This window comes from Pungitius pungitius, chromosome 17, assembly GCF_949316345.1.
Source record: "Pungitius pungitius chromosome 17, fPunPun2.1, whole genome shotgun sequence".
In the NCBI taxonomy this organism is placed as follows: domain Eukaryota; kingdom Metazoa; phylum Chordata; class Actinopteri; order Perciformes; family Gasterosteidae; genus Pungitius; species Pungitius pungitius.
In genome coordinates, this window is record NC_084916.1 from 12634156 (window position 1) to 12660116 (window position 25961).

At 42.0% G+C, this 25961-nt stretch overlaps 4 protein-coding genes across 10 annotated transcripts; 2 read left to right on the forward strand and 2 right to left on the reverse strand.

Annotated features, from left to right (window-relative positions):
- Window positions 1-638: 638 nt before the first annotated feature.
- npy (neuropeptide Y) lies at window positions 639-2562 on the reverse strand. The gene is made up of 4 exons (XM_037474540.1): window positions 2430-2562; window positions 2053-2240; window positions 1008-1097; window positions 639-930 (listed from the first exon to the last, which is right to left on the reverse strand). The coding sequence occupies exons 1-4, from the start codon at window positions 2514-2516 to the stop codon at window positions 909-911; spliced, it is 387 nt and encodes a 128-aa protein (XP_037330437.1). The 5' UTR covers window positions 2517-2562; the 3' UTR covers window positions 639-908.
- A 7764-nt stretch (window positions 2563-10326) lies between these two features.
- On the reverse strand, window positions 10327-13165 carry fam221a (family with sequence similarity 221 member A). The gene is made up of 6 exons (XM_037474491.2): window positions 12867-13165; window positions 12483-12656; window positions 12172-12362; window positions 12013-12086; window positions 11740-11872; window positions 10327-10749 (listed from the first exon to the last, which is right to left on the reverse strand). Exons 1-6 carry the CDS (start codon window positions 13163-13165, stop codon window positions 10592-10594), a joined length of 1029 nt encoding a protein of 342 aa, XP_037330388.2. The 3' UTR covers window positions 10327-10591.
- A 391-nt stretch (window positions 13166-13556) lies between these two features.
- Window positions 13557-18727, forward strand: ccdc126 (coiled-coil domain containing 126). 3 transcript variants are annotated; one of them, XM_037474536.2, is made up of 4 exons: window positions 13557-13789; window positions 14922-15110; window positions 15347-15593; window positions 15783-18727. In XM_037474536.2, the coding sequence occupies exons 3-4, from the start codon at window positions 15356-15358 to the stop codon at window positions 16031-16033; spliced, it is 489 nt and encodes a 162-aa protein (XP_037330433.2). In that variant the 5' UTR covers window positions 13557-13789; window positions 14922-15110; window positions 15347-15355; the 3' UTR covers window positions 16034-18727. The 3 variants fall into 3 exon arrangements, with proteins under 3 accessions (XP_037330433.2, XP_037330435.2, XP_037330432.2); XM_037474538.2 differs by having other exon boundaries at window positions 14922-15022; XM_037474535.2 differs by lacking the exon at window positions 13557-13789 and adding an exon at window positions 13937-13954 and having other exon boundaries at window positions 14922-15593.
- On the forward strand, window positions 17631-23979 carry tra2a (transformer 2 alpha homolog). 5 transcript variants are annotated; one of them, XM_037474497.2, is made up of 10 exons: window positions 17644-17795; window positions 18616-18933; window positions 19274-19401; window positions 19525-19690; window positions 20050-20103; window positions 20652-20840; window positions 21209-21324; window positions 21496-21666; window positions 21743-21813; window positions 21930-23979. In XM_037474497.2, the coding sequence occupies exons 2-10, from the start codon at window positions 18922-18924 to the stop codon at window positions 21938-21940; spliced, it is 918 nt and encodes a 305-aa protein (XP_037330394.2). In that variant the 5' UTR covers window positions 17644-17795; window positions 18616-18921; the 3' UTR covers window positions 21941-23979. The 5 variants fall into 5 exon arrangements, with proteins under 5 accessions (XP_037330393.2, XP_037330392.2, XP_037330398.2 ...); XM_037474500.2 differs by having other exon boundaries at window positions 17646-17795; window positions 18803-18933; XM_037474496.2 differs by lacking the exon at window positions 18616-18933 and having other exon boundaries at window positions 17631-17795; window positions 21496-21660.
- Window positions 23980-25961: the final 1982 nt, after the last annotated feature.

The following is a 25961-nucleotide window of genomic DNA, read 5'->3' on the forward strand; positions in this document are numbered from 1 at the left end:
CATGCTAACGCTAAGCGAGCTTTGAAGCTCAAATCATGAAATCCCCACGTGAGTCACTTAAACGTTACGGCGAAATGATAATGTTTCATCTACTTCTATCACCTTCCCATGGACAAATCCCAGCCTTTACCCGTGAGAGGGAGCCACGAAGCATTTCCTTCATGGCTGTTTCCTTCAATGTCACTATTTAATTCATTGCTATTTAAATGTAATTTCTCCCGTCATTTTGGTTTCACAGTAGCTAATTATGCTCATGGCCACAAGAGAGCGCCATTAGCTACACAAGTGGCTCACAGTATTTGCTTGTAGCAGACTGTTCATGATTGATAGGCCCAGTTAAAATGTGCATTAACCAGAAATATACACAAGCTGTCATGCATTTCAGCTGAAAGCTACATGGCCTGAGTCAATAGGTCCAAACCTGATCTCATCCTGAGGGAAGACATCGAGCCCGGGATGTGACAGGCTTTATAATTTGTAGATCAGGACCAATGTTCTCTCTAATCTGACGTCTGAGTGACCTTATAGAACAAAGAATCGCATAGAACATTAAAAAAAATGTCAACCATCCAGTCTTCCCTAGTACTTTTTCTGCAGTTTAAAGCATTTCCTCTATCAAACAGAACCAACAAAATACATTCCTTCAAACAATTAATCTTTAATAGCACAATTATACAACACAATCAACATTCCCTCCCCCCATATTCATTTTTATGTCTCACAGATGACAACTCTGAATAAGCTATTTACAATGGTATAAGCAGCTGTGATTGTGGCCGATGGGTAAGGAGGTGGGATTGAATATACGGCTCGGGAAGGGGCAAAGGGGCCGAGGCGGGGCGGGCAGAGGTCAGAATATCAGCGGCGGCGGGGCAGCAGTGAGGATGAAGACAGCCCTGTCGACAGCATCACCACAATGACGGGTCATATCTAGTGAGAGAGAAGCAAAGGACAAGGTCAGCTTCTTGTGACTTACGCTGATGTTGCACTGACAGGTCCTCACACACCTTGACTGTGGGAGCGCGTCTGTGCTTTCCTTCAACAGCAGCTCTGAGACCAGCGTGTCCAGAATCTCAGGACTGGACCTCTTTCCGTACCTGAGACAAAGGAAGAGACTCAGAGCATTAACACAGAGCTTTCGTCTGTCAAATAAAATAAAAATAACAACACTCAATAATGGTTAGAGAAAGGAAATACAAATTAAAAATACAATTATAATCTCTGGGGAAGACTGACTTCATTCATACCAAGACCCTGCGCGGTCAGACAATAGTTTTTGCAGGTTGTCACGTTTCCTCTGGTGTCCCTCAGATGATACGCTGACCCCCCCCCGGGTGACTTAACGCCTGCCGGCGCCACACATGTCCCTGACACTCAGAAGAAAGCTTAAAAACTGTGGGTGATTGGAGACACCCGGCTGCTGCTGTAGTCATTTTCCCCTCGGCGTGTTTTTTACAGGTGGCAAGCGGGCAGCAGGTGTTCGCTGCTCTGTCACACGCTATTACATGAAATAGTCCTGCTGCTCCAATAGGCAACACTTTGGGTGGACGATGTTTGGTATGAAACGTTTGCTGATTTCTTTTTTATTATAGAAAAATGCCAAATCCTGGGGACAGGCCATCCCGAATAGACAAATGTATTATGTAAATGTATTATTATCCCAAATTAAATGTAATTATTTTTTTAATACCTGTGAACGATGAAACCCAAAATGTAAATCCTGCATTCACCTGCAGAACTTTTCAGCTGCTGCAGGATTACAGGCTAAAGAAGAAAATGGCTCAAATAAGAATATAAGCATTAGATAATTACAACAATGTTCATCTGATAGCATCAAGTTATCTCATCCCACTCAATGGAATTTTCAATTTTTCTTGAATTGGAGATACAAATGAATAGACTAGAATAATATGGGTAAGCTATACCAGCAAGAGCACAAACTATGAATCCAGTCCTCGTTTTTTATTTTTTATTTTTAAATCACTTCAGTTCTGTCAACAAGCTCTCCGTTCGATTGAATTCGGGGCTGAGAGGCGTAATCAGTCCGCCTACCTCTGTCTCGTGATGAGGTTGATGTAGTGCCTCAGGGCTGAGTAGTACTTGGCCAGTTCCACCGCCGGGGCGTCCTCCCCAGGGTTCTCCGGTTTCACCGGGTATCCCTCCGTCAGGGCACCCAGGCAGAGCAGCGCCCACAGCAGGAGCCCCACGGTCCCGAGCCAGCTCACCACGTGCGGATGCATCTGATGGAGCAGAAACAGGTACACGCTTGTCAGTCCACGCCACACCTCTGGACACGTGTTAATACTGTGTTTTAAATGTCCTGTTTTGGGACGAATTTGGGTTTTTATTGAGAATAAAAACTTGCAACCAGCTGAAATAAGTTTTCTGTTAATCACGGTTTTGAATAATTGAAACATCAAGGTACTTACATTTCCCAGAAGTTTGGATGGATAACTTTCCTGAGACGTCTCTTCTGCTGTTCTGTCCGCTTCTCGCGCGGTGGGCTTTATATCCATGTGCGCCGCACGCGCTGCAGAAACACGCGTCAGAGCCGCGCTCCGTTTTGCGCAAGTCTCTCTTTTCACGTGCACGTCACCAGTGATGCTGTCATCAACGTGCTTCGAAACAAAGAACAATATGTTTACACCGATTGAAAAGACTGAAATGTAAAATAATGAAAACCTCAATTAGAACCTAATAAGTCTTTTTCTAAGGAGGCAAGAGTGATTAGGGATTAAGTTTTGTTTGGCCAATCATGTTACTGTGGTAACATTTTATAATTCAAACCAATATGACTAATGTCCATAAGTGAACGTTGCATAGGTATAGTAGTAAACAATATAGCAATTATTAATCGTGTATACATCTGTCTCAGATGTTGGCATGTGTACATAATCAGGCACAACACACACTTAATAACTGCTGCATGAGAACTCTCACTGCTCAACAGATTGATATTCACACGCCGAGTGCCATGTTTTGGTGTTCATGAGGCGTCCCTGTGAGGAAGACGGGATAAATCATTTTAAAAATGATTTAGCAATTCCTCTGTACGCTGAGATCAATTATCCCACCTGAGGTCAGGAAAATAATGCCGGTGATGTGACACCGTGGGCAAACTTCAAATGAATCCTCCTCACCATATAAAGAAGTACCAACAAGGACGCCTCGGGGGATGCGGGGTAAAGAGATCTCAAACCTACCCCATTTCGTGACTCGCTGTTTGAGCTGAATCGGTCCACTAATTTCATTTTGCGGCTCATTCCATCAGGAACGAGAGACTGGGACACTCAACGTGAACAAAAGGCTCGAACATGAATATCAAGGCACGTCAGTGAAGAGCTCAATCTCCTAGAAACCCTCTTAATAAGAAAACCCAAATAGAACTTCAAATGAATCCGTATCACCCAGTGCCTCATTTACATCCTATTCAAAATCCTTTTGTATATCGGCTCGCAGCCGTATAATCTACCAAAATCAGCATTCTTCGGCGGCGCTGTTTTGTAAGTAGCGCAGAGGATGCGTTGAGGGCTTTTTGTAACACAGGATGTTAAGGGGGGGAGATGAGGAACGAGATGAGGAACGAGACTCGAGTGCGAGGACATGGAGCACAAAGTCATGACCGAATCCTGACGATCGCAGGCAGGAATTATGACTTTAAGTCCTCGTCGGAGGATATACACACACACACAAACACACACAAGCACACTCTGGGGCTCACTTCAATAGGTGTAACACCTTTCAAAGCAAACAGCTCGCGGCTACGAAAGTGTCTGTCGTGTGAATGGAGCAGATGCGCGAAGCACGTCGACTGAGATGAGGGGTCAGCTCATGTCTGCGTTCACACCCGACTGAGTGAAAGTGACTTTGAACTCAACAGTCATTAGTAACAGATGTGTGAGCTCCAGTGTTTAAGAGAGCTCAAAGATTGCACCAAATCTTTGCCCTCGGAGGGCACAACTCATTGATCCTTGAGGATCCTAAAATAGAAGAGGCCATGTTGGGCTAAGTGTGCAAAGTGGTGTATTGAGCTAAATGCTAACGCTAAATGCTAACGCTACCTTAAACGATAAACGACTATGTGTGGGCGGGCTATTATGTTACCATGTGCGCCATTTTTGTTTAGCAGGCATTTAGCAGCTAATTGGTCCTCAGTAGAGAACAAGTAAATGTTATGGGAACGTAAATGTATCCCCATCCGTCCAGTAGATCAGGGGTGTCCAAAGTCCGGCCCGGGGGGCAACCATGTCGATTTAATACGGCCTGCACATTCAGTCTTTTAATGTATTGTTTATGGACCACTAAAACGGTTAAATGTATCCTCAATAAATCACAAAACTTTCAAATGCAATTCCTCCTTTAACAGACAGCATTACTTTTGACTCCTGTTTAAAATGATCATGGGGTAAAGATATTTATCAACTTCACGTAAGTGTAAAGTATTCTATATGGTTTGTTCAACAATATCTGACTCTCCAGATGTGAATGAAAGGCAGAATTTTGTTCTTAGAGTTGTTCTCGCCCGCCTGCGTGGCTTATATTTGGCTACATTGCCATTTGAAAAATAAAGATGATGTGACAATAGAAATTGTGTAACTTTTATGGTTAAAAAAAGATCAGAAGGGACTATTGGCCAGCGGGCATCCTCACATTTTTAAATCTGGCCCTCTTTGAAAAATGTTTGGAGACCCCTGGTGAAAACCAAGGTGGAAGACATGTCAACTATCATGCCAAGAGCCACAGCATGGCGGAACATTATGGGCTAAAGATTTCCTGACAAAAGACTTATTTATGTTGACGAAAGGGGATTCGTGCATTCGTGCACGTTCCAGACCCTTTCACTACCACTCACAGGAAAATGATGCCCGGCTTGATGAATTCCAGCGCAGGTTAACTACACAGAGGATGAATCCCCAACGCAAGACACTCGTCATAGAGTGGAAAAACACACAGACAAATCCTCGTCTTTACGGGTGGATTTGAGCTCTTTGAACGGAACATCGTAAGAACAAACAGCTTTTAGGCCGTCGGGGGAAGAGGAGCTCAAAATAAAACCAATACAAAAACATATGTCAGAGCTGCTCATGCGGATTGAATTGAAATTTGTAGCTAAACTTCAGTGAATCACCACATTTGGTGTAGTTACGTTGGTGAAACTATTGTGAACAACACAGTCATGACCCTCTTCGATGTCTTGTTGCACTGTAAGCCCTCAGTGGTTCCAGTTGGGTCTGATCTTTAAAGTACAGTTTAGACAATACACTTTAGAAGATGCTTTCTTAAATTTGCAGCTTCTTCTTCTTTTTCTTACTGCTCCACATCCAGTGGTTCATCCATGGCTGGGATGGTAGTCTCAGCCTATGTTATATTCATTAAAGATTTAAAACATGTTCTATAATTGAAATAGCTCTGACAACCAGGTCATACTGAGTGAGCTTGATGTCTGTGCGGTGTGAGGAGGATGCTACCAATCATCTCCAATACAGTTCCGGTTGTTTACGCTAATTAAATAAAGATCTGTAAATACCTACGATTAATGGGAGGATATATGTTGCTGCTCTAAATCGAGGTCCTTTGGGTAAAGGATCTCGATTTGTAAGATCATTTCTTGGAGTTCGGGTTTTGACGTTATCAGAAATCATTTCTGTGGCGAACGAGTCCTTTGGGGGAGTAAGCTGTTTAAATGCAAATCTGTTTTCCCGTCCTCCCGTCAGCCTCCTGGTTTGGACAATAAGCTCTCTCCCAAGATTTGTTAAGATGAAAAGCCACGCTGTAATTTTCTGCCGCTGTGAATCACACTTTTCAATTTTACAGTGTGTACAGTGTGTACTACTCAAGGGAGAGGCGGGCTGCCTGTACGGTCTACATGAAAACGGACTAAATCTCATACATCTTTGGAACTTTCTTGTGCGATTACTCCACTTTTACACCGACATTTGACATCGAAATTGCTGGTTTTTACAACGCTATTGTTGTATGGGGACAATGTGTTACTTCTGGCGCTACTATTACTCAGATAGAGCAGCGGCAGGTGATTGGAGTAAAAAGAGGATGTTATGTTACCTTGCTATTTAAGGCGTTGTTATTATTCATTTTATTTGTGTTCTCTTGAGTTGGGCCGTGTTGCATTATTAAAATGAGTAGAAATAGACATATTTTAGCTTTTGTTACTGATTCAATGTTGCTTGTATGAATTTACAGCAAAGAAGTTTGTTTATAAAGAACTGGTCCATCCAAGAAGTCCCATTTCTGCCACGACCTTCTCCGGGCCGTCGGCTGTCACTGAAAAGTTTCCCTTTGTTTTTGGCTTTGACAATTATCAAAAGCCTCCACGAGGTACTTACTGAATCACACAGCACGTCAGCTCTCTCCTCCACTCTCGGTTCAGAGTAAATACAATACTGACAACTCCTCAATGAGGACGAGCGAGAAATAATGGCCTTTGATTTTTTTGATAGTCCCAGCGTGGAACTGTCTTCTCCTCTTCTCTGAATGTTCCTCGCTGGTTTCTCTGATCTGTGTGTGTGTGTGTGTGTGTGTTGGTGTGTGTGTGTCTGTCTGCGTGCATGGGTCTCTGCCACATCTGCTCCCGGGGGGGGGAGTGAACGCAGCACAAATGTCACATCGAGAGTGTCATCGTGGAAGGTCGCATCGGTTCGGCTCAGGTGTGCAGGTCGGAGTCCAAAGCCTCGATATCCTGAAACAGGATGAAAGTTGTAACCACGTCGAAGGCTCTGAACTTTAGTCCAATGATTGTTGTGACCTGTGTAAGATCACATTAAAGTCTGGAAGTGTCCTGGTCACATCAGAGCGTTTGATGAACATCCGCGACATTAAATGTCACTTAACGTACTTTCAGAATTAAGCTTATAGAAGTGTTCGTTTCAAGCAGATTTTTAAATATATCACTCGTAGAAAACCCTCAAGATTCTCTTAAAAACCTTCGCCACTTAACGTGCTTTAATGTTTATACAGAAATTAGTGTATTTAAACACAAGACAAATGAAAGAGGACGTTACGAGGACCAAAGTGGTTTAACATTTTAACGTGCATAATGATTCTTTCTGCCTTTTAGCAAAGGTCTGAAGAGTACCAACATGCCGGACATCCTGTTGCAGGCTTTCCCCCTGATAGAACAGATAATGGAGGGGAAAGTATTATTTAGGCAGTCCCTCTAATTGGCTGCAGTAGAAAGCGTTTGAAAGCATCAAGTGTGTCGCAAAAAAAAAACACACAGTTTTCCACATATGTGCTGCAAATTGAATGCAATTACAGATTTCACTTTATTATGCTGGTGCATAATTCCCGTGAGCAGAAAAACACAACGACGTACTCAAGAGGAGAACCCGTCTGTCACACTAAAGCAACAGCTACGTTCTAATTAAAAATTGTAATTAGCGCTTTACTTATCAGCGACTGTAGTGTTTAGGACCCATTATATTCCGACAAGGGTCAAAATGAGGCTGAAGAAGGATGTTAACCATAATCTAGATTTATGAATACCCTTATAGGGATTTAAAGGAATAAACGTGGAGATATGCTCTTGGTCGCTTTCCTATTAAGATTTGAATGAAAAGATCAATACCACTCTTGTGTGTGAGGTAACGTATAGGAACATCCAGCAGGCTGTTAGCTTAGCGGATAATTAACCATAATCACTTAAGAAAAAGCAAATGTCACTAATTGGAAATGTGCATCTTGTTTGCTTATAGAGGAGTTTTTGAGTCTGTTCAATTCAGAGCGTGAAAGCGATTCTAGAGACTTGAAATAGATTATCAGCTAGGATAAGCTAACGGATGGTAGTATATTTACACCTGGCTACATTTAACGGACATGTTAAACCTACGATGATCGACTCTTCATTCAGATTTCATTGATAATTGGTCACTTTGAAGAGCGAGAGATAACAGCACAGATGTGAGGCTCTTTGTCAAATGGAACGCTTACACTCTTTCTTATTGTCTTGGTCCATTTTAGATAAGACAACTTATGAATCATTTAACCATTAAACCGTACGTTTAAACATACTGATATCACTGCTCTACAAAAACAATCATTATCAGTACAAATTCCTCTCTGTCGAACCAACAATATAAAATGTGTGCGTTTCTGGTCACATCAACTCCATTGGAGTGTTTATACATGTGATCAAGTGCATGTCAGGTAAACATGAATATTGATTCAACCTAACAACATCACATCACTAATACAACATCACACTCTCCATACCATACCCCCCTCAGTCTGTGAGCACCAGAGCGGATCCAAGGGCAGCCTCTAGTTGCTGCTTTGTCAATTTCCCTGTGTTCCTCAGAGAAGCAACGCACACACACATACAATTTGTCTAATGTGTCAACGTCATACGTAGGATTGGGCTTTGCTTTTCGGAGTTTGTGATGTTTTTTTGTCCTTTTTAGAATGTTTTGTTCATGTAAGATCTGTGGAAAACAGGCTGTTTCTTCTGATAAGCAGATGAGGGAATTACAGTAATGTTAGGATATGTGCACAATAATTATTGCATTAAAACAAATGCATTTTTACATTTGTAAATATTATTGTGTAACTGTGGAATAAATCCCACTTGTGTGAATTACTCTGTTAGTAGGGTATTAATACGCCAGAAAGCATTATGTAGTCATTCAGATGTTTACTCATTTTTTGCCACATTGAGTGGTTGTTTACTCTTTTTTTCAGTTCTGTTTTAGGTGTACTTTTCCATTTTTCTAACCTCCCCCCCCCCCACAATATTTGCTAATTTAACCTTTTATGCTCAGGTCTAGATTTGTTGTGTTGAATCTGTCTGCCAACCTGTGTGTGGTTTCTATGGGGATATTGGGGAAGTGTGGCAGTAATTTCCTCCAATTAATGGTCAAAGTCAATTAGCCCGTTAAACAGGGTTGCTACGGCGAGATAATTACTCTAAGTTTGAATAGCGCCACACTAACTCTAACCTCTTAAATTAATTGGGTTTTTCTGTGAGAGTAAAAATGTCCACGCGACAGATGCAGTGTTTCTTTGGAAGATGCTTGATTCTATCAGTCAACGCGGCCCTTCTGGGTACCAAAGATGAAACTGGATTGGTTCAAAGTAGCCTGTGAACATTTGTGCGAATACTTTATCTTGTGGCAACCTGATACCACCTGATCATCGTAGCTACACACTGAATCTCAAGTGTCAGCTTTCAGATGGGATCCCTTCCACTTGCCTCTTCTTTAGCATTTAGCAAGACCCAGGTGCACTTTATCTTTATTTTGTATTTTATCTTTATTTCTTAACTTAACTAACCCATAGCATATATTTTATTATATTTTATATCTTAATCCTGCACTACGTTGTCTGTTGTCCATTGTCGTACTGTCTGCCGTCATGCACCAACCGCCAAGTCAAATTCCATGTATGTCTGACATATTATGGCAATAAACATCACCTGATTCCTGATTCCTGGTGCATCCATGACATACTTCAGACGCTGCCCTTCCTTTACCTCAAGGTCACTTGTTAAGCTCACTAAACACACACGCAACCTACACCAAGTTCCCTCAGGAGATATTTGCATCACGACGCAGGTGACTTGAGATGCACAGGCCAGCACCAGCGTGCAGTCGTCTTGCTCTCTTTGCGGTGGAAACATTCGAGTGGGAGGGAACCCTCCTTGTTAATTTCACGTCTCGGTTTATAGAGACGGTAGAAAGTGGGCCACCAACGGAGAAAACATGACCTGCTTCACTCTCCATTCACTGCGTGGATTAAATCAGCTCTCATCACCGCTGATCTACCGTGAGAAATGGGATTAATCAATCGTGGACGGTACTTCTATCTGCAAATTAAAAACAGCGCTCATCACACAACACGTACCTCCATTGTTCTGCTGTTATATTTATGACATGGTTAGTGGGAGGCTTTATCACAATATGGGAACATTAATCCAACAAACCTCAAATGTGTAAACTGAACGCTTTATGGAACATGTATCAAGAGGTAAATCTGAGAACGAAAACTATATTAAATAAAGGTGTGGAATGGGGTTATGGGGCATGGAATGTGTGTTAATGTGAGGAATTACATATAGATATGTTGTGTTTCTATGTTGAACTAGTTATGGTCTTGTAATTCAATATAATTATCCTGAAAATGAAATTTTTCATTATAGAGGAGCTTATATAGGATTTAATATTCTCAATCTCACATTGTATTGTTTTTTTTATCATACAAATAAATGAATGAGTTCTATCAAGGTATTTCTACAGCTCACTCTAGCCTAAAAACTGACATTCCCTTAAACATGTTTAATCTCCAAATGTGATAAATTCCCAATTATTTTATCTTCAGAATGTATTCAGGCAGATTTCTACATTTGACTGTATCACCATTGTGACGCTCCCATGCTCTGATTGGATCAATACACTTTCAGTGGGATTTAATAACTACTGTTGCTGACAGTTGCTTGTACCCCTCCGTCACGACACTAACAAAGACAGACACTTCACTGAAAAACAAAATACCTCAACTATGTTAGAAGTTAGAATGAAATCTTGCAGATCAGAAGAGATACTGTATATCATTTATTTGCATTGTTAATCTTGACCCAGAGTTAATAGACGCTTTGACGGATGCCCTCTGAGTCCAATGTCGCTGTTCCCTGTTTTTTGGTCTCTCTCTTACGGTGAACAGAGATTGACGCTTTGGTAGACGTTACTTTGATCCTTGATGCAGAGATTCTTGGCTGGCAGACATTTTCTCTGTCTTGATCTGAAAAACATATACCAGTCAGAGACAATGAAAATCATGTGATGGGTAGCAGCAGCAAATACTGTGTACCTCACAGGTATGAAGCTTATTTTAAAGCTATGCTTTGAGCATTGGCTACACCAGCATCTGACTCATTGCCAAACGTAAAGGCTTGTATTCAACATCATGCATTGAATTGCAGTCACTGATAAATGCAAAATTAATTCATCATAATTAGAGAATGCTTCTTTCCAATTAAGGGTAAAAGCATATTATTAGTAATAGCTTTAAAATAGAAGTTACCGTGGCTGCTCATAACGTGTGTCTTAAAGTAAATGCTACTTTGTGGAGAAAATCAGTCAAAAGCAGATTTTAATACATAATTAAAGACGCATAAATGGCTAAAACATGTGTAATTCATGTTGCACATTCAAATGTTTACATGGTTTTCAGAAGAGAAATTAATGTCAAAAGTTGCAGAAGTCTGTTCTGATTAAATTTGCAGATCGTAAAAAGATGTTCTCCTCCGATCATCCCAGGTAAGGTATGTCTTAAAAATATGAAAACTTCAAAAAGATTGCAGCATTGTGAAATTCTTGAACTTTTCCATCATTACAGATGTACTCAAATGGGTTTGGTCGGCTCACATCCCTCCATTGCACACTTGCTGATGGTACGTTGCTCTCTGCTGCCCTCACATGCCACTTAAAGGAACTTCCTTTCCCTTTTGCTCCAACAATCTAACAAAGGCCGACTTACCGACAACAGTCAATGAATCAAAGAATGTCAGAGCGAGATAATGGCTTTTATTTGTCCTTGCTGGGGGCTGATGTAGCTCCTCCAGAGTACAAGTGCATGAGATCTTACTCACCCTAACGAGCCTCAAGACACGAGGAGCTTTCGCATATCACACATGCATCAACACGCACGCGTTTTAAATGAATCACTGTGCCGCGTGTTTTGCCACTCCAAAGGAAATTGTCACATACCGGCTACATTTCTGGTTCTTACCTGAGCCGCTTGCTTCCAAAGAGAGATAGCCATCCAATAAGGAGCTGAACCCCGTCAGCCCCCCCATAGCAGCATAATGGACATCCCTGCCTGTAGGCCGACCACGTGATTCTCGCTCTAGTTTGGTCTCAACCTGACGAAAACAAAAAAAAATGATCTGAGTTCCGATTGAGTTCAAAGGGTGCTGCTCTATGTTGCTGAGCAAATAGAAACAATAATGTAAATATATGTTTTTTATACCACGTAATCTGTGTTTAATTTGACTCCACTCACCAGTGTCTGATGGGCAGAGCAGGGCTGACCACACCCACAGGTGGAGGGGCTCTTGAATCCAGAACAGGAACTGCCTGAAAAATGTTACTCTCATCTTGAACATGAACTGTACACAACTCTCCAGATGTCTCTCTTCAAGTTGCGCAATTTCACACTCACACTTATTGCACAAGTGGCCAGTAGCTTCACTGTGATCCTGAGGAAAGTGTTTACACCTGCAGCGGACTGGATTTGGCCCAATCCTGGGAACATACTGGTAGGCAGAGCAGTGACACCCTCTGACCTGACATGGTAGGGACAGGGGCCGCTCAGAGGGCACCGCCTCAAAGTCGGTCCTGTGTTGCTTGTACCTGGACCAAATGATATTAAACACAAACGTGTTCATGCATGAAAGTCTAAGTGTGTGCTGGTGAAAAGGGTGGGTGGGGTGGTGGCATTTGATTTCACGTGCTATCAAGAAATCCTACAACCTGTGTGAGCAGAAGCACTGTGTCTCGGGGCCAATGAGTTTGCAGTCGATACCTCCTGGGACCCCAAAGCTGACATATAGCCTGTTTTTCGCTCGCTGAGGGAGCATCCTCTTTTTGTACTCCTCGTATTCCTCTGGAGTGAATAGTTGTCCTCCGTCATCATCACCCACAATTCTTGAAAGGACAAAGCACCAATAAAATAACAAATAACAAAAGGACATTTAGTTATTTTAGCACTTGAATTCTACTTCAGGTAGCTGTTAATTTCAATACTCTGCTTCCATTAAATGGCATGTTAGGTGCCAGATGCTCGATCACAGGTGAATTAAACACTTCTGATGAACTAAAGTCAGGAGTAAAAAGCATACAATCGTTGAGACAAACCTTTTGTACTCGCAATAATCATCGACTGCTCGTAGAGCTGAATTGTCTAAACATATTTTCTCCATGGGACCAGCAACGAATATCCGTTGATTCATCCGTTTGAGGTCTTTCGCAGCTGGAAACTTCTGTGTACCGCAGCAAACGTTAGTTGCCATGGAGATGTTTGTAGGCGTCCCTGTAACGGTCGATACGAGGGACGCCTCACAAGGGAAAGACAGGGAAAGGATAAAAGGAATGTTTGGTCTAACGTTAATGAAACTAAAAATAACGTTAACATTAGTAGTAGCAAATATGTACATTAGCAGCCATGTAACGCTAGCTTAAGGAGCAGCCTTAACACGTTTCCGCCAAACGCACAAACTGTAGTGGTGTGAAATAGTTCGCGCTTTGGTTTGGTTGTTTGAATTAAACCAGATTAACTGCAGCTGAAATGTTTACCTGTAGCGAAGCCAAGAAACTGTCACAACTAACGTTAATATTTAGAAACAGTAAAACTTGTGACGTTCTCTCTTGAATTGCCTTGAATCAACAGAACTACATTTCCCACAATGCCCCATCAATGACGCATCCGGTAGACGTTCAAGGAAACCATGATAGTCTGCACGCTTGGAATTCTAGCTACTGACTTTTTCTTGCTAGGACCTCGTCGTTTTCGACGGCGTGTCGGAAGAAGCCGAAGCGACAGTCAGAGAGGGGGACGACAGTAAGGGAGACAGAAAAGCTGACCCCTTGACGCGACGCTCGGCGGCTAACACATCGAGGGAGATATTTCCACCCTGCGCGAGCAGCGACGGCTCGGAGTTGTTACGACAAGCATCATTCGGGGGTCAGCCGGAGGCAGCAGCAGCAGCAGCAGCAGCCGCAGCTGGAGCTCGCGGGATCCCGTCAAATCGCCGACTCGTTTGCTCGCGCGACACGCCGCGGTACAGTATCTTAATTGATTATTTGATTGATATTTGTCCCACTTTCAGATGCCAGTTAAGGTCGGTCCTTCTTTCGAGTCGTCTGCCGAGTCGTCGCGGTACGTCGCGCTGAACTCGCAGTTTTAGTGGAGTTTGGGTCGAGCTGGGCTTCAGAGGCTGCTCGTGGTAATGCTCTAACGAATTCCACGTTTTTCAGCAAAAAACGGGTCGAGTGTTTACTTTTCATTAACATGTCGTTTGTGTCTTTGACAATGTGTAAGCAATCATAAAGACAAGTCACGCTTTGTGTAGTTAGTCAAAGTTACGGTGTCATGTGATGCACATTGTCCTCATATACTTTGACCTCTTGTAGCTAAACCCTGACCTTGTTGACCATTTGTTTGTTTTTTTAGTTTATACTAACGTTACAGGTCATGTGATGAAGTCTTTTGCCCAATCCGGGCATTTTCAACCATCCTATTAAGCACACCACCTCCAACCAGACCTCTAAACACAGTGGACCCGCCGGTGGCCTAGAAGGTGTCCACAGAGAATCCTCCTAAAGACGTGAACGTTATTTTCCCCGGTGCTCGCCCCGTATCTCTACGCCGCGCTTGCTCTGTCTCTTCTAGTTCTCTTCTAGCACAGTAGGGACCGGGTCACAGGAAGGACACGGTGGTGCGCGTGTGCTGGTGGATCGAGACGGGGAAGCGTTGCAAAACGGATTCTGTTACATTTCTTTCCATAATTGATTCATTCAGTCCCAGCTCTGGCTTCAATGGGAAGTGACACTACGCCACCCAAGGGAGGAAGGGGGTGTGGAGAATAAACTTTCTGACAAAGTTACAAAAAATGGAGAAAGAATTGCCCAATTTCCCATGCATGTGCTGAGTGTGCTCCCAGGATATTTGTCAGTTGAATACCCATTGTGAAGGTGGGATTAGTGAATGAATGCCCTCTATGCCACTCTATCCGGTTGTTGCTTGATACAGTATAATGGGTTTCTTTTATTAATTCATGCCATTTCAGCATTGCACAACTAATATTTATGATTAATGGAAAAATATCACAGAAAAAAAATGTATGTGCGTGTGTCTCTCTTTAAGTTAATCGTACCTCTTTTTGTTTTTTCTTGTGTGCTTCTCCAAAATAGGCCACAATGCCTGCGGACCCCCTGTCTGAATGCCAAGTCTGCATTGGTAATTTGATGTTGGACGTCTCGCAAAGCACCTCTTCAAAAACTCCTGACTGCTGGTGACCGCTTTGTCCTGGTATCACTTCCTGACATTTGCTGTGGCTGCTTTCTTATCTCCTCTCTGGAAGGGGCAGGATATCTGCAGAGGTTAGAGAAACGCCTGTTGCCGTGTGAGTGTGATGCAAGCATGTGTCTTGCTGGAGCTCACTTAAGTGAGGCACCAAATCCCCACCCGCTTTAAAAGTGCCTCGCACTGGACTTTGACCTCTCTGCATATATAGGCCATATTTAACAGAATCTCCCTGCCACAATCAAGTAACTATAGCTATACTTGTCGATTAATTGCTATATCGACATCCAACACCCTCCTTCCCCTTCGCCAGCCCAGTACCATGCTGGGTGCACTCCTGCGGAGGAATATGTCCCAGAAGTTGAGTGGGCTGCTGCTGCTGTTTGGCCTGGCGTGGGGATTTATGATGCTGCGTTACACTGTGCAGCAGCCGCGCCATCAGAGCAGCGCCGAGCTACGTGAGCAGATCCTGGAGCTCAGCCGGCGCTACGTCAAGGTCCTGACGGAGGAGAACCAGCATGCACAAGGTGGGCTGCAGGGAACCTCCATGGCTGGATACGGTAAGGATTCAGGAAGACTTTGGAAGTGCTCTCCAACAAATCGATAGCTGTCACTGCCCTTTTCCCTGCACATGATATAACTTGCTTACTCTTGAACTTTGGGTTTCAGAGTTAGAAAACATTCTCAAATCATTGATTACATCTTATTCTCTGTCTCGGCTCCTATTCCCCTCTTGCATGCACCCACAGCTGATCTGAAGAGGACGATCGCTGTGCTACTGGATGACATTCTGACCCGATTGGTCAAACTGGAGGGGAAAATCGAGTTGGCGGTGAATGCCTCCACCACAAATACCTCCCATGCGGCAGGGGGCGTCCTTGCCTCTGCTCCCGCTGCCCTGCAGAAAAACTCGAAGCAGGACACACCTGACAGTCTACCAGGAACCTCGCGCCTCCACCCACGGATCCCTAATAGGCCTCGGCCACATCAACCGGCATAGTCTTAGTAGATCCATTCATTTTTTTTGTCTTTTTAATTATTTTACACATCACACTTTCCCAGCATTTACCACTGATGTCACCACATCAGAAAAATGAAAAGCAATAGGGAGACATATAGACTGGGGAAACCTTTCAGAAATGTTCATCCAGCTCAGAAGAAAGGAGCACTTATCCATGCTTTACATGCTGATATTTATTTTTTACATACTTTCTCGCACATTTCTTTCATATTTTCAATGCTGATTTATTTTTTTGTTTTGGTTCAGACTCATGGCCATATTTAAATCCTAGGACTTTTGAAGTAATTGCAGGGGTATAAAAACCGCTGAAACTGAACCAGACTCATATGTTTTCTGATAAACCTGGCTTGAAATGTCCACCTATCTACATTGGAATCTATTCTGCTTCAATGTGTCAAAATGCTGAACTAAACCGTGCACTCATGATAGGTAGGGAAGCTGTTTTTGCTTTTTGTTTTTAGTCGGTGCAGCTGCTGATTGCTGTATAAAAAAAGATTCTACTTTTAGCTTACACATAGTCTTAAAGAAAATGTAACCGTATGGTTACTATGTAAGAGATAATCCAAAGAATGTTATTTGCACTCCCATCTGCAGACAGTTTCGTTGGGTATTTACAATTGCTGCAAAGCTATTTAAGGTTTATGCAGAATATGATGGGATGATGCCTTTTTGCCATTGTAAACATGAATGTGTGTGTCTGTCTCTCCGTTGAAATACAATGGTTCACTTGCCGAGTGTTGATAAATGATTTAACTAGGTGTGTAGCTCATTGAATGTACTTTGTAATCAGTCTTAAGCCCTTCAATGCTGTAAAGATGACTGATCTACTGCTTACACATGTTCAGGGTTCATATTGCACTGTGACTCTTAAGAGATTTTCTAAAAATACTCGGCTCATCCAACTTTGACCTTTAGGGATATTTTAGGGAGATGGACGTTAGACTCTGAGATATTCATTCTTGTAGCCTTCCCCCTCTGGTTCTGAATATGGTTTTCGTTAAACTAAGAAACACTGGCACCTGCCAAGAGGAACATTTTTAGTTGGCACATCATGATGCTCATTAACCTAATGACTTTGTGCGACACAAGAAATGTATGCGATAAAGTTGATGTGGGTGGTAAACAAACACATGAGGAGGTAATGCTTCAAACCGTTGCTTATTCTTTACAGCCTTAAATATACACGAAGGCAAGACTGTGTCTACTTTGACTAATGCTATAAATGTACTTTGCTTCTGAACATTAAAGTAGAAAAGTTTGGTGAGCCGGATCGCTGCTGTGAGATAGCTTAACTAATAAATTGAACGTTTGGGAAAAATGATCTATCATTTAAATTCATTTATTTGCTATTGGAAAAAATATGTGTGTGTGTGTGTATGTATAAGAGAATGTTTAAACAAAGAGTCCAGCATAAGCGCATGTGCATGCTGAGTGTATCATTTTCCAGTAGTATTATCTCATAATACGTAGTTTCCCTTTAGATGGTTTTGACTGCTTTTCCATTGCTCGTAAAAGGGGGCGGTTACAAACGTTTTCAGGGTAATGACCAGACGTTCACACCGGACGTGACGTCAGATTCTGCGGCTCATAAACATACCACCAGCTTCACGCGCCCGCCATCTTCTAGCTAATAAACGGCCAAAATAAAAGCGAAACCGCAGTTTATTTCTCTCGCAGTACTCTGTCGTATTTGCTATTCCGAACCATGAGTGATATCGAGGACGGACACTATAAAGGACGGGTAAGCAGTTACATCGAATGATACCAAGTATCTCCCTTTTCTTCGTGTCTTCCGTGTGACTGTCGATTAGCTCGAGTCGAACCCGCCACTAATGTAAAGCAAGCTGTTTTAACAGCCTACCTTGTGTCGTTGCATGCTTTGTCCGCTAACATCACACGTGTTGGATAGACACTCGGTTGTTCTGTTGCTAGCGTACGGTCTTGGCGAAAGTAACGCACATTTTACATGGATGGTTTTTGTCCGCTAACTAGCTTAGACCGCTCGAAGCCGCCTCCACCAACGGCAGTTAGCACGCTAGTTGCCGTTAGCTTAACAATTCCCGTGTGGTGTAACGTTACATCCGTGGATTAACGTGAAACCTTTTTCTGTTTGCTTATTGTCTTTGTTTTGCATTGTCCGTAAAATGCTTGGCTTCTGACTCATTTGCTTGTGAAATTATACACGAGGTATCGGACGCTTGCCTGTCGTGCTTTGTGCGGATATCCGTGCTGCAGCCATTATTGCATCTAGTTTAGACAACCTGCGTGTCTTTCTTCCCTCATCTTGCAATTACCTAATTTATGAGTCTTCCGAAGCATCGCCTCCTTCCTTGCTCTCAGGCTATTTTTCAAATCAAATTTAGTATTGCTAAAACATACGTCTACGCTCTTTAACATTTTGGCATTGTTTTTACTTTGCTCATTTACTCTATTTCTGGAATATTGATTTATTGTAGCTAAAATGTAATTCACTGCATTAAGTGTTCATTTTTCATTTCACTTAAAATATTTTTTCTTAAACCTATGATCTTAATTTTATTGAATGTTCTTTTTTCATTAAGGTAATTGACCGTGAAGGATTTGAAGAGTTTAATCCAAGAATGATGAAGAAAATGTTCAAGATAAAAGAAGGCTAATGAAAACATGTACAGAGCAGAACATAGACGTGGAAAGGGAGGAAATGTGACGGAAGAATGGTGTCAGATAGAAGCACTTGCAGTATAATGGCTAAAATGAAACTGGTTTCAGTTTGGGGTGAAGAGAGGAAAAACTGACCCGGAATCAGAAAATGAGAAAACTGAAAAAAGAAGAACGAAGAAGGATAGAAATCCTGAGAAAAGGGAGTAGCGTGTAAAGAATCTGGAAGAATGAATGTGTCCGTAGGTTAAGTAACTATACTGTTTGTCACAAATGTCTTTTCTTTACCATGTCCCTTTCATTTAACATGAGATGCATGTTTAATTTACCCATAATGGTCCAGGTGGATATACAAATGTTTAATTTCTTTACATTTGATAAATATGGTTAATAGTGGCCTCAGTTTAAACAAAAGATTAATTTATTGGAATTATAAGATTACTAACCCCTTCTTCCACAGTACCTAAGCTGTACTGTATGTGTCGAACATACTCTACCAGATCTCATTACGCTGTGTTTTTCAGTATATATTTATACATATGTGTCCATGAGAGGGATGTTAACATACTGCTGTGGCAATAGGGGTCACGCTCCCCGTCTAAATCGCCTGGAGGGACTCCAGCTCGGGTCAAGTCGGAGAGCAGGTCCGGCTCCCCAAGCCCCGCCCGGGTCTCCAAGCGCTCTGGGTCCAGATCCCGGTCCAGATCCAGGTATGTTATTGACATTTAATCATTGCACATCTGAGTGTCGTATCATATTTGATGCTACATTGACATACGTAAAACATCAATTATTTACATACATTGGCCTTTCTTCCTGTCCCGCATTCTCAGGTCTCATTCCAGGCGGCACTCCAACCGCCGCTATAGCCGCTCACGTTCTCGGTCCTATTCCCAGCGAAAGAAGTCGCGCTCTCGTTCCTACAGTACAGAGTACCGCCGCAAGAAGAGCCAGAGCACCTCCCCTGTGTCGAGCCGGCGCCGAAACACTGGCAGCAGAGTAAGTGAGATCCGACGATGTGAAAGAACAGTGAGCTATTGAGAAAGCACCAGGGCGTACGTTTTGTGTGTGACCACGCGCATTTCCGTGCTCATTATGAACAAGTCATTCTGATTTGTATGGCATTTTACTAAGTCAACTACTTTTACTACTCAAAATGTTTTGGGAAGATATTTTTTTGAGGAAGGACATATGTACACATATTTAGTAGTAGTGGATTTTAAGATGCTACATACTTAAACATCACTGGCTAATCTTTTTTATTTTTGTCAATTTGTCAGAAAATTCTAAATTACTGCTCTAGCAAATGACACATATAGAAACTCTTTCTAATAACCATCCTTTCATTATACCTGCAGAGCCATGACTTCCCAAAAGAAGCAAGCAATCATGGCGCCGATGCTGATGTGAGGGTATGTGGACCCTCTGTCTTATTTTGGACAAAAACAATAAAGTACTTGAATGTGTGTGTCAAAGGTGCTGCTCCATGTGTAGTACTGTATAAGAAGAGCTACTTATTACCTATTGGGGAAAAAACGAGATTGATTCTCTGATCTGAATTGGAATTTTATTGCATGAATATAGCACGGGAATACTTTGAGATGCAGTACATCCGTCACGTCTTGTATGAGTTTCATCATGACAACTAGCAATAAATATAGATACTAATGTATACTTGGGTTATTCCATTTCAAAAAGTTCACGTAACAATGTTGTATATTGGGTCAAAGCCTGAAATATGTACATAGATTATCTTTTTAGTTGTAATTCAAGAACTGCTGAAGTTGTAGGCCTTAAATTTAGAAATTATAATGGAAGTATCCAATGTTGTTGAGGAGTAATGCATCCTACCAAACGGAAAACCGATAACTTAACTCTTCAGGTAGTACTACTTTAAAAAAAAAAATCTTGAAGATGCGGTAAACCACACCATGTCTAACAATTATGTCCTCCTTTCCAGGCAAACCCTGACCCCAGCACATGTTTGGGGGTGTTTGGCTTGAGCTTGTACACTACAGAGAGGGACCTGAGGGAGGTGTTTTCCCGCTACGGCCATCTGGCCGGGGTCAATGTGGTGTACGACCAGCGCACTGGACGCTCCCGTGGCTTTGCATTTGTTTACTTCGAAAGAATTGATGATTCCAAAGAGGTAAATATTTGTAGTTTATTGTAAAAAAAAAAAAAAAATCTATTCATCTCCCAGAGTTTTGATTACTGACCTTTTTTAGATTGCATTCAAACCGTTCCCCATAGTGAACTACATATTGTCTGAGACTTCATAGCAGATGTGAGTGCTGCATCAATGGTCCACTTCCATTTATTGATTGGAGGTGTGATTACATGAAAAGGCCACTAGGTGTCTCCATCGCCATAATTTCTGACCTTGCAGTCATGCACTTAATAACAGGAGGGGTCACAGTGTGCAATGTAGGTGGGCCATTGTGAAATAAAGTATACGCTCCAGAGGGTGACAGTCTGATAACATCTTGGTCCTCTTCCTCCTTTTGTATTCCTCAGGCAATGGAGCGTGCCAATGGCATGGAGCTGGATGGGAGACGCATCAGAGTGGATTATTCCATTACTAAACGTGCTCACACCCCCACACCAGGAATCTACATGGGCCGACCAACTCAGTAAGAGCTATTCCCATGTCACTTTCTTTTACCTTTTGTGGTGTTCAATATTCATCTTGTGGTGGAAATCCCTAAAAGGCACAAATACACGTTTGAGCCATCGGGATAATTTGTCAAGTTTCTTGGATCCGTGCAAATTTAAATTTTCGACGCGGGGCCCTGTTTCTTAAGAGATGGGACGTCTTCTTCGTTCCACAGCAATGGCGGCGGCGGTGGAGGTGAGAGGAGCGGCAGCGAAAGGAGCGGAGGAGGAGGCGGTGGCGGCAGGAGGGGGAGAGACAATCATTATGACCGGGGTTATGAGCGCTACGACAGATATGAAGAGTATGACTACAGGTACAGGTGAGTAATGATTTGGACATAGAAGGTCAATGTTGGGTCGTGGCGGATACATGTTAAAACTGTTGTGTGTCTGCAGCCACAGGCGCTCCCCCTCTCCCTACTACAGTCGCTACAGGTCTCGCTCGCGGTCTCGCTCCTACAGCCCACGTGAGTATGAAGCAAACGCATCCAACAGAAAGCTCGTCTAAATGCATCCTCATCACTGGTGGGAGCAGATTAACTTTGTTAGTAATCATTACTAATTCACATTTTCTTTTTTGCAGGGCGGTACTAGGTTTCTGCTTTCGACCTTCAGCGTCCCTCCAATAATTGATGATCGGTGTGTGTGTTTCTAACGGGAACAGTTTGAATCAGCATGTCTATATCGACAGAACTCTAAAGTTTGAGATTGTTCTTGTTTACATGCAATAGATGTCTTCATTTTTAGATGTTTTGATGCATCCATGTTGAGCGTGAGCAACAAACTCTTGCTTCATCCTTAGACTTGCACGCTTCCTTCCCCCTTCACTTTCTGCAGCAAAGCAACCTAGTTTTCCTGTTGAGTGATAGTCTTTATCGTGGCTCTTGTCATGGTGGGGATAGTACACTGGGTTTTTGTAAATAATGGTGACTGATAATTTTACAACTTGTTGGAAGTCCATGGAACAGTCCGTTAAGATTGAGCTCAACGTCTCAGCACACCAAGTTGGCTGGTAAGTAGCAGGTGATTGAAGCCATTAGTAGTTCTTTGCGCTCATTCATTTTTTTTTGCCTTTTGCCTTTTTTTTTTTTTTAAGTCAAGGAAGTTATTTGAATTTCTCTAGTTTTATTATTTACTAGGTTTTTTTTATTGTTTGTATGAAAATACAAATATATATGAAAACTCTAACGTTTTTTGTGGTTAATGCACATGAATTGGATGTTGATTTTTTGACTTGGGTGGGAGGTAGTGCTTTATGTTGAGTGGGCGAGGTGGGGAAAGCAGCTGGGAGACTTTCACGGACCAAGACAACGAGCGTGATAAATTTATGTTCGCACTGATTTAAAGTTGCTGATCTGGAGCCACTTTCTGCAAACCACTAAACCCCAGTGAACACGTGCGAGCGGCTTCGACCAAACTTTTACTGGGTGGCTTTAGTTGCATAAGATACAAAGTTCACATGTGAGAAACACGCTCTGGTTCGGCGTGCTCTTTAACTCTACGCAGTTTGTTGTGAAGCACAACAGTTAATCTTCATTAAAACAAAAGGTCTAGTTTGTACTTGTACACATCAAAAGTGGCCGTAAAATTAAAAAAACCGTTGTGCGATACACAATGCGCCAGGTTCAATAATAGACATTTTTAGCTCTTATTTCTTTGCATTTAACAAGCGTGCAGATCGTGACAACACATGATCAGTATCTGTTACTTGACTATATTGATTCTCGGTGGTTAATCAACCTGAATTGAGGACCTTGTGGTTAATAGTCCCTGTGACGACACAGGGCCCTTCAGTTATTTGTTCATTCACACAAGCACACAGATCATTCTCAAGATTCCCCTGGACCAATACAAAGGTTAAAGTATGACGTTAAGCCCACCGTGTACTATTGACAGCTTTCAGGGTTTAATTCAGTCTTAACTTTATGTTCAGTGAACCTCTATCACTGGTATTCCCTCAGAAGTATTTTTTTGTGTTTTTAAAAGTTAATGGAAAAAACAGCCACTGATTTAGTGTAGACTTCCCTCTATAGCCCATTTACTAAGGGTGATGTACACACGTCTGTCTTCATTAGGAGAGGGCTTGATATTATTGTGCATGCATGAAGCAACATCTCACCGACGAGTACTTTAGCTCAAACCTTCAGGTACCACACGTTGGCTTCTAGACCAGAGACAGAAGTCCACACCTACTGTACCTCACGGCAAACCAAAGAAGCGATTTGATTGTTGCTCTCATGGGGACATGCAGTGCATCTTGTGAATGTGTGTTCACTCCACAAGAAGAAACCATAACAGCACATGTCAAGAGTTGTGATGGTATACATGTTTCAAAGAAATACCACCTGAGCTCTTCATTATTTTACTTTAGGGTAATCTCAAATTTCTGATCATATGTAGATGCTTTTTGAAGGACTTGTTTTTGCTTTAAAAAAAATGCTGTATACTAAAATGATCAATGTTTTGCATGTGTACAGTTATTTTCAGACAGCATATTCAATCCAAATCAATGTATAATTGATTTAAAGTTAGAGAATACAAATGTATCAATGAGATACATGTGTATGCTCCAACTTTAACATGCATCTCATTGCACAATCAACAAATCACACTCCTTATTTTGCAATTTACAAGTGTGAAAACTGGGAAGACTCCATGTTTCCTGTTACAATATATTGAATAAATTCAATGCTTCTGATTTGTTTCAAGTGCAGTTTTCTCCACACAATTAATGAACCAAGGTGTTGAAACTAGAAAAAACACTGCAGCCATAAATAAATCATTTGAGGAACAAAAATACAGAAGATGCAATATGAACAGGTCTGCAATATTAGTGTGACTGCATGAAACCCCCTAACAGACCGTCACGTGGTATCAATATGATCACATTATTCACAACGAGTCCTCACAAATCAACACTTGTTTATTAGAAAAATATTTTTAAAAAAATTAGAAATATAATCAAACGACACAAGCTATTTCTTTAACACATTATGCAATGAACAGAATTGAATCAAACAAGTTTGCATTTCAAGAAAAAACATTTCATTTAAAGTACAAAGAACACGATAGGATGAGGGGGGATGCCCCTGGCTGCCAATAATCACTTGTAAAAGTTATTTAGAGATAAACACCACAGCAAATACTTCCTTCAAAATAGCCATACATTTGAATACTTTAAACTTTTATGTAACTACATCTAGATTAAGTCAACTTTTTAAAACAAACCCAGGATTTGGCTTTTGTTTTGAAGAAAAAAAAAACTACGTGACAAGAAAACGGGAAAAGCTTCAGTTTCTTTACTCGTATTATTCTTTTTAAAATGAAAAAGATTACAGCCTGCATATATGCATCTTTTTGCCTCTTCACCAGTACGTTTTCACTCGTTATTTTGGCCTGTTTTAAAAAAAAAAGAGGCTTCTTTGATTCTGAGGAGGCACACACCGCCATTTTCTAATGAGATGAAGGGTGTCATCACACAGAAAAATGTGAGGAGAAAACACACCCATTCTTATGTATTGAAGCCTGCATGAATCTCCTTGGTGCAAGTAGAAAACATAAATCCTGACCGTTTAATCAAACACAATGGCGTCAACGCCGATAAACACATGGTTTCCAATAGAAATGTAACTGTGAGGCTCTGTGGGTCCTCCTCAACATGGCGTTCATGCCACTGAGCTCCCTGACTGTCCGGAGCGGTCAGCATGTACATTCCACGCGTCCAACTCAAGAGGAAAGAACATACTAATAATAATACAAATAAAGCAACCTCACCGGAAGAGAGAATCCCCTGGATTGAGTGTAAAGGGGGCAGTGAAGGAGCCTTGCGTGGGGCGACGTGGACGATATCTCTTGCGTTTTTTACCTAAATAATATACCTTCCTTCTCTTCTCTGCGAATAGCCTAGACTACGTTGAAACCAGATCGAATTTTTGTTGTTGTTAAATATATATATAAATATTTATGTATATTTAAAAAAAAACACCGCATAAATCTTCCCACATAGGATGCAGTCTAGTCTGAAACTTTGTCAGTTGGCCCCCTATGGAATTTAACCGCAGCGAGGAGCCCTGAAAACTAGGAGGGGGGCGGGGAGACTTTCTGTACATTCCTCAGCGATACATTCACTGTTCCTTCTGCAGGAACTGCAACCACACACACAGGCGGGCGCGCGCCCACACACACGCACGCACGCCCACACACACACATAGAAACGCGGACAGGCTGCAGCCATGCATCAGCTCATTTAAACCGACACAGTCCGCCGAGCGCTCACATGACCGCTGTCTCTTTATATACGAACGAGTCCACGGTTCTGCACGGCGAGAAACAAGCCACGGCCCCTTTTCGTTAGTTTATATCAAGTGGAAATCGTTAAGAATAATAAACTAGGTTATGCAAAATTATACGCGCCTAACTAGGCCAACGGGAAGCCTCCATGTTGAACAAATTCCTTACATTAACCATACAAAAAAGGGGGCCTTTGTGAATCCAACCACTCGGGTGAAAGTTATTGAGAACCTTTTAGGAAGCTAGAACAATTTATAAAACGATTTAAATTATGCGCACGGTGCCCTAAAGTGGACGTTTAAACGCTTTATTGTATTCCCTTTAA